Source organism: Daldinia decipiens (genome assembly GCF_022478715.1).
Source record: "Daldinia decipiens strain CBS 113046 unplaced genomic scaffold F4813scaffold_41, whole genome shotgun sequence".
NCBI lineage: Eukaryota > Fungi > Ascomycota > Sordariomycetes > Xylariales > Hypoxylaceae > Daldinia > Daldinia decipiens.
In genome coordinates, this window is record NW_026054584.1 from 1 (window position 1) to 11,786 (window position 11,786).

General features: G+C 27.7%; 2 protein-coding genes across 2 annotated transcripts; one reads left to right on the forward strand and one right to left on the reverse strand.

Annotated features, from left to right (window-relative positions):
• Window positions 1-6,801: 6,801 nt before the first annotated feature.
• F4813DRAFT_236729 (alpha/beta-hydrolase) lies at window positions 6,802-9,043 on the forward strand. The gene is made up of 3 exons (XM_049239971.1): window positions 6,802-7,739; window positions 7,791-8,040; window positions 8,092-9,043. The coding sequence occupies exons 1-3, from the start codon at window positions 6,928-6,930 to the stop codon at window positions 8,947-8,949; spliced, it is 1,920 nt and encodes a 639-aa protein (XP_049095891.1). The 5' UTR covers window positions 6,802-6,927; the 3' UTR covers window positions 8,950-9,043.
• A 460-nt stretch (window positions 9,044-9,503) lies between these two features.
• Window positions 9,504-10,045, reverse strand: F4813DRAFT_393080 (uncharacterized protein; the record flags this gene model as incomplete). Its single annotated transcript, XM_049247369.1, has 3 exons — window positions 9,504-9,557; window positions 9,611-9,687; window positions 9,751-10,045. 3 exons carry the CDS (start codon window positions 10,043-10,045, stop codon window positions 9,504-9,506), a joined length of 426 nt encoding a protein of 141 aa, XP_049095892.1.
• Between the last annotated feature and the right edge of the window lie 1,741 nt (window positions 10,046-11,786).

Consider the following 11,786-nt stretch of genomic DNA (forward strand, 5'->3'; position numbering starts at 1 on the left):
GATTTATTTAATATAAGATAAAAAGATAAAAATTTATAAAAAAAAAAAAACGAAAGAAAAGGTAATTTATACAAATTGTAAATATTATAATAATTATCTTATATTGAAATTTACAAGTATATATAAGTATATATATTATTTTTTAATAAATCTTTTAATTAATTAAATCTTTTCAATCGGTAATAATAAGATTTTAAAATATAATATAAAAAAACTATTAGCCATACTATTTTACAAATATCTTATTTTTTTTTCTACAATATTATTTAATATATTAATATTTTAATTAAATTAATATTTATCCCTATAATAATTTATTTTTATTACATCTTATTATATTACTACTACTAATTTAATATATTATTAATAACACTTTTTCTATTTATTTTTTAAAATATTTAACATTTCCCTTATAAAAATTAAAATAAATATTAAATAATAAAAAATATATAATTTAATTTATTTATTCCAATATCTAATTTATATTAATAAATTATTTAATTAAAAAAACTATATTAATCTTAACCCTTAACACACAATCACTACTAATAAAATCATATTTTTAAATAATAAACTTAATAATTTACTACACACCCAATTACTACTACTAAAGATTAATAAAAAAAAATAAAAATAAAATTTATTTTTTAAACTTATCCATATTTTTCAATTATATAAAAAGAAAAAATAATTATATATTAAATAAATTATAAATTAATAACAATTTAAATACTCAATCATCAAACTATAAAAGATTTTAATATAAAAATAAAAAAAATCTTAAAAAATTACTTTAAAATAATAGCCTTTTTAATATTTATTAATTTATTAAACCTAAAAAAAATAAAAAAAATTATAAATAATTTATATCACTATCTTTTTACTATTTATATATTTAAATAAAAATAAATTTATATATTTAATATAATCAAAAATAAAATAAATCAATAAACTAATCATATTAATAAACAATTAAAAATAATTATAAAAAATTAAAATCAAACCTTTATATCCAAAAAATTAATTTTATTTAAAATAATAAATTAAAATAATAAATAAATATATAAATATTAATATAAACTTACACTATACTTAATTATAAAAAAATTAAAAACCTTATTAAATATAATAAAATATAATATAAATCCATACATTCTATTTAAAAAATATATATAATCTCTCTTTACATACCTAAACATTAAAATAATTAATAAATTAACCAAGAAATTAGCACTACCGATACCCTTATAACTTTCGAAAAATATAAACCTTATACCTAAATATAAACTATAACAAAAAACCCTCATCATTAAAACTAAACTAAAAATACTAAAAAAATAATAAATTAAAATTTTAAATATATCAAAAATCTTAAAATAATTAATTAAATTAATTATTAATAATAATAATACGTTAATTAAAAAATTTTTAAATATAATAAATTTAAATAAACATTATTTATATAATCCTAAATTATATAAAATTAATTAATATAAATATAAAGAATTTATTTTGTATATATAAATTATTAATATATATAAAATTGTTATTATTTAATTATAATTTAATTTCTTAATAAAATAATTAAATTAAAATAAATTTAAAAAATAATTTAAACAAATTAAACCAAAATTTCAAAAAATTATTAATTAAACCAAAAACCATATTAAATAAATTAAAACTAAAATTAAAAAATAAATTAAAATTATTAAATTAAAAAATAAAAATATAAATAATTTCAATAATTAAATTAGTTTATTATTATTAAAAATACATTAATTAATAATTTATATGTTAAATTAAAATATTTTTTTATTAAAATTACCTTATTATTACTAATATTATTAACTTTAAAAAATATTAAATTAATATAATACCATATTATTAAAAACAAAAATATTATTATATAATCTTAAATTATAAACTATATAAAAATCTAATATTTATTATATTTTTCTAATTAATTAACTATAATCATTACCATTTAATTATATATTTAATATAAATATATTTATTATTTTCCCATATTTACAATTTATAACCCTATCTTACATATTTATCTTATATATCTTATCCAATCAATAAATCCTTACAATTCTTTTAAAATATAATACTATCATTAACTATTTAAAACCTTTCACAAAAATCTAAACGTTAAAGTAATATACCATACTTTATAAAAGATACCAATTCTTATTCAATTTTAAGTTTGATTATATAACCGGCTAGAGTAATAATAACTAATTAAATTATTATTTTTATATAATATTACTATTATTTAAAAATTACCTATATTATATTATTTAAATAAGATTTTATATTTAAATTATATTTAAATAATATCTTTATTTATGCTATATTATTAAATAATAAAATAAATAAAATTATTATTTATAATAATTTAAATTTTAATATAATTATTTTTAAAAATAGTTTAATAAACTATTTTAAATTTTTAAAATAAAGATATCAAAAATAATAAATTAAAAATAATCGCATATTACATTTAATATTACATAAATTGCTTAAAAAAGAAATTAAATTTTAAATTTTTAATTTTATAAATAATTTTGTTACCTTTAAAATAAATCAATCTTATAAATATTTTATTAACGTAATAATTTATAATAATTTTAAAAACCTTTATATTTTTAAAAAATTTAACATATTAATTATATAATTTTAAAATATTTTTATTAATAAAGGTTTTATAAATATTATAAAAAATAAATTTCCTTATTTTAATTTAAAATTTAAATAAGAAAAATTCTTCCCTAAAAAAATTTATCCATACCTTATTAATATAAAAAATTAAATTATTATTAATAAAATTATTAAAAAATTAATTTTTTAAAAATATATCGTTTATATCAAAATACTTACACTATTTTTAATATTTATATTTATTATTTAGAAATTAATTAATAATCTTAACAATATTATTAAAAAAAATCAAATAATTATCAATACAAAAATCTTTAATAATATAAATTTTAATAATATTTATTTTATAAAATCTTAAAAAATTATATTTTAAAAAATATATCTTAAAACCTTTATAATAATAATAAACATATTAATTTTTTATTATTAATAATATACCTACCCTTTTATATAATAAGCATTTATAATTATTATTATTAAAAAATAATTTATATTTTATTATTTAATTATAAAATATAAAAATAATAATATATATATCTAACATTAAATAAATATATTATTTAAAAATGTTAATATAATAAATTATTATTATAATAATATCATTATTACTTTAAAACCCTTAAAAAATTATATTAAAAATTTAATATTAATATTTATATTTTTTTATATAAAAAATATTTTAATTAACTTAATAAAATTATTTATTAATTTTTTTAATACTATTATTTTAAAAAGATTTATTAACTCTTTTAAATTATTAATAATAAAAAAAATTTATTATAATCTTAAAAATTATATTTCTTATATCTTTTAAAAACTTTAAAATATTTATTAACTTTATAAATTATATAAGAAATAATATCCCTTATTTTATAAAACTAATAAAATTATTAAAGAAATAAAAAATTATATTTATTTATTTTAACCTATAAAAAAAATCTATAAAATAAAAATAAAAATAATAAACTAATAATATTCTAATAAATACACCATTTAAAACTAAAAGATTATTTTTTAAAAATCTAAAAAATACCTTTATTAAATATATAATATTATATTTTTATAATCTTAAATAATCCCTTTATATTAATTTTAATATATTATATAAAGATATTAATATATTTATTTATTATATTAATAATAAAAGCCTATCTTCCTTAATAAAAAATAATAAATTATTTATATATATATTATAAATTACTATTTAACCTATAACCTTTTTATCTAAAATATTATTATTAATAAAATAATAATATTAACTAATAAAAATAAAAATTTTTAAATTTATTTAAATAATAAAAAAAATCTATTATTACATTAATATTATTTAAATAAAACTATACATATTTATAAACTATAAAATTATATTAAAATTAATAAAATATAATAATCTTATTAACTTTATAATAATAAATAATAAAAATCTTTATTTAATATAAATAATAAAATATATTAATAAATTTAATTTTATAATACTTTATAAACTTAAAAAACACTATATTATTTTAAATATATTATTATACCTATTTATTACAAATTTAAATATTCTTAATAATAATATTAAAAACTTTAATATTTTTTTAAATAATAAAAATAAACATTAAAAATTCCTTTTAAATAAAATATTTATAATATATAAAAATATATTTTCCATAATATAATTAACTATAAAATACATAGAAAATAACCTATTAATAAATTTAATATTTTAAAAAATAATTTTAATATAAATCCACCTTAAATTTAAAATAAAATTATAATTTAAATATTTTATAAATCTTAAATAAAAAAAATATTTTTAATATTATTAAAAAAAATAAATATTTTAAAAATAACGCTATAATTTTCCCTTTTTATCTTAATAATAAATTATTATAAAAATTATTAAATATATATAATAAATTTTATATCTTAAAAATATATCACTTTAAAATTTTTAAAATATTACATAACTAAAATCATTTTAACCATAATAAAATTAATAAATAATTTATATATTTTATTATTAATTATAAAAAATTTAAAAAATATATAAAATCTTATCCAAAATATTTAATTATAAAATTTAAAAACCATTTACCTTATAATTTCCTATAATTAATCATTAACCTACCCTATTTATTTCACATAATTATTATTAATATTATTTTTAATTTACCAAAAACCAAAAATAATAAAAATACTTTTAATATTATAATTAATAAATTTTTAAAAACCACTATTATTTTACCAAAACAATATAATTAATTAATACTTAATTAAACCAACACCTATTATAATATTTTACTAATAAATAATTAAAAAATTTTAAAAATTATAATATTTAATAAAAATTTAAAATTTTTATTTAAATTTTAAAAACAATTTTAAAATTATATTAAAATAAAATTATTATATACTACCATATACTATCCATAAACTAATAAATAAATAAAATAATTTATCTTATAAATTAAATTAACTTTTTATTATTATTTTAATAATTTTAAAAATAATTTATAATAAAAAAATTACATTCCATATTTATAATATAAAACTAACTTAATACAATTATTACCTATTTAATATAACCTTTTAAAAACCATTTATAAATTTACCCCTAATATTATCCCTTAATTTTTACACATTCCAAACTATTAAAACCCAATACCATAATTACATATCAAAATCCACAATATAATTATAACTATAATAATAATTGCCAAAAAATATTATAATTTACAATATAAATTTATATTCTTTAAAAAAAATAATCACATCCTACTCCACCTTCACAAAAAATATAATATTTCCGTAATAATTATATTAAAAAAAAAATTTAATTAATAATACGCTAAACTATTTTATATCTTAAAATAAATCAATTATTTAACATATAAACTTAATTTCCCATAATATTTTAAAATTTATAATATTATATTTATTAATTATTTTAAATTAATCCTTTTAATAAATATATTTAAAAAATAATTATTACAATTTAATCAAATAATTTTAAAAACTTATTAAAAATAAATTATTAAAAATTAAAATAATAAATACCTTATAAAATATATCAAATTAAAAAATAAATACATAAAATAATTATTAAAAAAAAAACTAAACAATAATAAAAACAAACTTTTAACAAACTTCACTATATAAAAAAATTAAAATTAAATTATATTATAAACATCCCTTTTATTTTATTTATTTTAACAATAAAAATATTATTTTTTTACCCATTTTAAAAACATTATTATATAACCTAAGATTATTAAACCTATTTAATATACACATAAATATATATATTTTATAAATATTAAATATTCCTCCTAAATATTTTAAAATACAACAATAATAAGGATAATATAACATACCATTACAATTACTTACTTACCTTAGACTGAATTTTTCATATACAATTCCACTTTTCCTCTTTTCATCACTTTGCACATATGTAATTGTATATCCATCCGAGTCGCTTCGAGTCAACATCGTTCCAATCCCGTATTAGAATCTTTTATCTCGTCCTTAATTACACTCGATCCTACTAATGAGAACTCTTCGTTATCGGCGGCTAGCCGCATTACGCATATGCATGGAGCCCTAAACCCCAAGATGCTATAGGGGATTATAGCTCGAGGAGCTGTCAAAGTAGTAGAATCTAGACACGCAGAGCTCTCTAACGAGTTGCAATGAGACATCCCCCGATAGCTTCCGGGGGCCACTCGCATGGCAAGTATGCAAGGTTACCTGCATAAGCTCGAATCTTCATTCTATCTGAAGCTCGTGGTTCGTCTGTTGTTCTACCGGACCAGCCTCGATGGTACCACTGCCATCACCCCTGAAATAATGATTGGGGCTGAGCGATTATCACCTAGCGAATCACCATTCGGAACTCTTATGATTCATGGTCGGTATTCTATAAACGGCAAGGCATACCCGCTGAGAAGTACACCAACTTCGATAGCCTCTATTGGCCTGGAGCAATTCGGAACGGGTGTTATAGGTTTAGACTCATTGCTGTGACACACATTTAACAAAATACGATGGCCTCTTGTCATTTCTTATTCATCTGTTCAACTTTTCGGATCGAGTTGTTACTCATTTCTTTAAGTTTGTGTTTTGTATTTCGTATCTCAGCCCATACCTATGGTGGTCTTCAAGATCTGTCAGATACCAGATACCTCTCCTCGATCAGCTCTCTTATTGGTCTCTCGGCAGCATAGGATACTTTCCACGTACATATACAAAAAATTTGAAGTCTTAGAGTGAGTCACCATGGGCTTCTTTAGTCGATCCAAGAAGAGACCAGCTCTGGAGAGCTCGCCATCCAAGGTTGGCCAGTTCGTACCACCAAATCCATCTCAATCACAAGTACCACCACAACAACAATGGCATTATAACGACAACCCATATACTACTCCATCACCAAGACAGTCTGCTGGCTATCTGGCACCTCCGCCACCATTGCCGCCGCCCCCTAGTTGGAGTAATACGCTACCTTGCGGATCAACTCCTCCCCCTCAGTACCAAAGTCAACAGCAGTATCTCCCTATCGTTGTAAACCAACACTACTACTTGAGCCCTTCGGCGTCTCACCAACCGGTAGCAAGCCCGCACCCTCATAGCAATGGGGTCTGTACCGTTAGCAAACTCAACCTTAGCTCGGCCGCCAATGTAGTAGACCAAGTGTTCCCGGGAAACATGGGCCATCAAATATTAAATGACGGTCTCCCAAAATGGCATTCCTATGGCACGCAGATGCTTAACCAAAGCGCTGCAATGTACGACCAAATATGTAGCAGCTTCAACGATGTGATGACATTGATCGATCGGGATAAGTACATTGGTAATGAGAATGATCTATTCACGTATCAGTCTCATCCGGTGCCCCCGCCTTCAGCCGAGGTACGTCAACATGCCGTCGTACATAAGGAGCCTGCGAAGAAGGGGAAGAAAGGAACCCCAAAGGAAGTCTCCAAGGGACAAGCGAATGCAATAACGTCGTCACTTGCTTCTCGGGGCTACTTCGCCAAGGTAGAATTATATGCAAACTCAAAGCTGTCGTCGAATTTAACTCCCCTCTGCCTGTATGTGATGTAATACAATCCCTATATTGTGCTGGCACTAATACTCAACAGCCATATACCGACATATCGCCTAGTATGTCTAGCAGCGCAGTACTCGGAAAGAGTGTATGATAACCCGCGAGGGGCAGAACGAGATGCCCACGTCGATGCTGATTGGAGAACCGGAGCTAAGGCTATGCGCATCAAGTCTGTTCCAATGGATCATATGAACACTATTGTGTTTGCTATTCGAGGAACAGCGACTTTTATGGACTGGTCTGTCAACTTGAACACTGCACCAACGGCGCCTAAAGGATTCCTGGTAGGTTATGAACACTTTACAGGCTCATAACCCCATATTAATAAGTTCCAGGACGATCCGAACAACTTCTGCCATGCAGGATTCCTATCTGTGGCTCGAAAGATGATCTCTCCAGTAGCCGCCAGGCTCCGCCATCTTTTAGAAGAGGACCCGCGACGATGTTCATATTCACTTCTAATCACTGGCCACTCAGCTGGAGGCGCTGTCGCGTCTCTTCTTTACGCGCATATGCTTTCGATTTCCAAAGCCGCGTCATCGGAGCTTAACATTCTAACGGGCTGTTTTAAGAGAGTGCATTGTATCACGTTCGGCACACCTCCAGTCTCACTATTACCATTGCAGAAACCCTCTGGTTCTGAATTCAAGAAGTTCGTGTTCCTAACTTTCGTTAATGAGGGTGACCCGGTCGCGAGGGCCGATAAAGCCTACGTGAAAAGCCTTCTTGAACTTTTTGTTGCGCCAGCTCCAGTAGAAGCCAAGGAGTCCAGCAAGCATCCTCCACCGTTGAAAAGCTCATCGCCAAAGCACGGAAAGACGCATGGCACCGGCTCTAATACGTCTCTCATTTCAAAAACGTCCAAGGTTTCGGTGAAATCCAGCCGTTCTTCACCCCGCTCACCCCCGAAGTCAAACAAACCGAAAACCCCAGGTCCGATATGGGACGTTCCGCCAAGTACTCTAAGTAATGCGGGACAAATTGTTATCTTGAGGTCAGGAAATTCAAACTCCAAAACTAAACGAGCGAAGACCGTCGAAGAACGACTAAGTGAGGGGGTCGTCGCACAGGTTGCAACTGACGAGCAGTTAAGAGGCCTTATCTGGGGCGATCCCGTCTGCCATGTTATGAAATTATACATCGGCCGAGTCGAGCTGCTTGCAGTTGAGGCTGTCACTGCGAGAAAGTATTGAAGTCGAGGGGGGTAGGTATATTACAGTATTGGTTATCTATAACCATGGAATGACTTGATCTAATGACTTTAACGACGTATTATGATATATCCACTTTGGCGTTATGGGATGATACCATATGGGAAGCAGTTAGGCAATCGATTCATACCAAGATTTGGTGTTGAAAACGGGTTTAATTATTTGTCAAATGATCTTTATTGAAAATCAATTCAGGGCGCGCTGGGAGCGTTTTTTAATTAGAATATTACGAAAAAAGAAAGATGGAATGGAGAAACAAGAAGTGGTAGGAGTACGGAGAAACGAGGTTATGAGAATAGAAAGATGCGGGGAGACGGATGGTGTAGTCAGAGTAGAGGTGAGGGCGAAGAGAGAACCAAGTCACGACAGGAAGATGATACTATAACGAGCGACTGAAGTTAGATTTCCTAAATCACTGAAAGCAGGACACTAGCAATACAATTTGGCACTCTCCTCAACATTACATCCCAACATATCTCATTCCCCCAAATTGCTGTGCACCAGTTATCCATGCTGTATTGAAACAAAGCTGGCATTTACAAGACGCTGCCGAGGGCAACGCATGGGAGACCGACGTTGAGAAGACCGTCCTACTCAAAAGTTAGCACAATTATATTGTGAAAGTGGAAGGTATGATACTGACCTGTTCCATACCAGAGTGCTGGCAGCATGCGGGGGTCTGTTTGCACTGGCTTTCGAGGAGGTCCGAAAGTCCAACTACTGTGAACTATGTTAGAGATGAAAGGTACCTAAGGCATATATGTCTAGCAAAGATGGACTTACGAGCAGCAACGTTCAGCTTAGAGCAGCCATCGAACAAACCAACTGTTGCATCTTCCAAGGCACCTTCAAGGAGACCAGCAAGGAGGCCTTCGGCAGTGTTGATGGCATCGCCGGACTGGTCGACCTTGTCACAGCAGCTGAGGTCGAGGTCAGAGCCACAGGTGTCACCGGCCTGGCCGACAGTGACATCACCGGGGACGGGAGGGATGCTGTTGGTGTTGGGAGGGCCACCGAGCTGGGGGGCTCCGAGGGCGCCGAGGGCCATGGTAAGAGCGGCAACGATGGTGAACTGCATCTTGACTGATTTGGAAGTGTCGTTGAGGATTGATTAAAAAAGGAGTGAAATTGCTTAACGAAACGAGCGTTGCTGATGAGAATATGTAAACGAGTGTGAGTTGCAAGAGAGTGCGTTTTTTTATGTTTTTGATGCTGGTGATGCTGAGAAAGAATCGACGGGGAAGTGGTCGTCGACTGGTCTTATATATTAAAATGTTGACCGCGTATTTTCTGTATTCCAACTTCTTTCTTTTCCGCCCTTGGGCGCCATCCATCAGTCAAGCGTCAATAATTGATGCTCCCCGTCCTGTAGAGGAATGGCCTACAATGACGATCGGCGGGTTTTGAACACTCTTGAGAATGGGTTGTCTCATATCGCCAGCGCTACTGTGCGCCACCAAAAGAATTGCCCGCTGCTTTCCCAAACATGATCTGGCATTAGACCGCAGTTGATCTCCGACCACGATGAGCCGCAACAATTCTTATTCCGTCAATAGACTGCAGTTAAGAGTCAGCCAGCATCTAGTAGGGAATGGTGGAAATTGACGTACATTGCCGAGGACGCTTACCTTGGTATTCCTCCATACTATTGCGAAGGCTAGGATCCTAGGTGCCTTGGGATTAATTTGAAGCCGACCAACAGCTAGGAAAGGAGGAAAGGGGGAGCATCATACCAGACCTTGAGTTCAACCTACTGCGTAGGTAGGTGTTTTGTTTCGGATGTTCATCAGGCCTCCACACACGAGCCAACGACAGGCTTCCCCTGAGATGTAAAGTCTTAACTGCAGTCGTTCCACAGCATAACCCCTTTGCCAGGGTTATTTGTGAGGGATAATAGTAAGTAACCTTCTAGTCACTTGGACCCAAGAGTCCCGTCTTTAAAGAATGACTACTCGCTACTTTTGCTAATTGATATTGTCAATTCGCTGGATACCTATGCAACAACTCCAATTTGCTTCCATTGAATTAACCTTAGAGCTTGGGCCTTATGAGTTACCATTCTCCGCGCTCATTCCAATGAGCAATTCTAATGTCTCTCATCTGCACGAATCTACACCGGCTTTTCGGCATCTACCGAGTATATACCGGGTCGCTCATATGCTATAAACAGTTGACGGCGCTTTGGAAGACTATACAGAGCAATATGCCTAGTTTAGCTGCATTTGAACATGAACATCTCCAGAAATCTTTCAACTGTTGAGACTCTGGAAGGGATGAGCTTTACCATACAGCTTCCCAGCCCCTCTCGCACATGAGGTGATGTAAAACTACATCCCACTAGGATGTCTCCTATGCCTTCTCTAGGCTCTAAGGTCATCGTTTCCGTTATGTGCATAGGCTCCCAATTACCAAGTCATCGTTATATGGCAGATGGCGCACCGCAATGACGCAGTGCCGCTTACAGCCCTGAGACATAACATGTGGCTTTATTCGGTACCAAACCGACGTTGTGTGTACGCGTTATCACAAAGCCACAACGGCTGCTCCTGGCCGTGTCCATGGATACTCATATATTTTTAATCAACTTCATTGAGGCCACCGTTATATGACATATAGCACGCCGTCCCACATCCATCCATCGTCAGCATCGAGCTCTCACCACCCTTATGAGACCCAACCATCAGAAGACGAATTACCTAATTAGATAAATTACCTACGAAATGAATACATCCTCAGGGGAATACAAACTGATACGTGGCATTAGAAGCTGTGTCTAAGTAGCACAATTTTTAAATCATCTCTCAGGCCTCCGAGTCCAT

What these genes read in the sequence shown, in the direction of transcription:
- F4813DRAFT_236729 (XM_049239971.1), top strand. Translation starts at nt 6,928, where the DNA reads ATGGGCTTCTTTAGTCGATCCAAGAAGAGACCAGCTCTGGAGAGCTCG. An exon ending in AATTTAACTCCCCTCTGCCT is followed by an intron (nt 7,740 to 7,790) that starts GTATGTGATGTA and finishes AATACTCAACAG; the next exon opens with CCATATACCGACATATCGCC. An exon ending in CGGCGCCTAAAGGATTCCTG is followed by an intron (nt 8,041 to 8,091) that starts GTAGGTTATGAA and finishes AATAAGTTCCAG; the next exon opens with GACGATCCGAACAACTTCTG.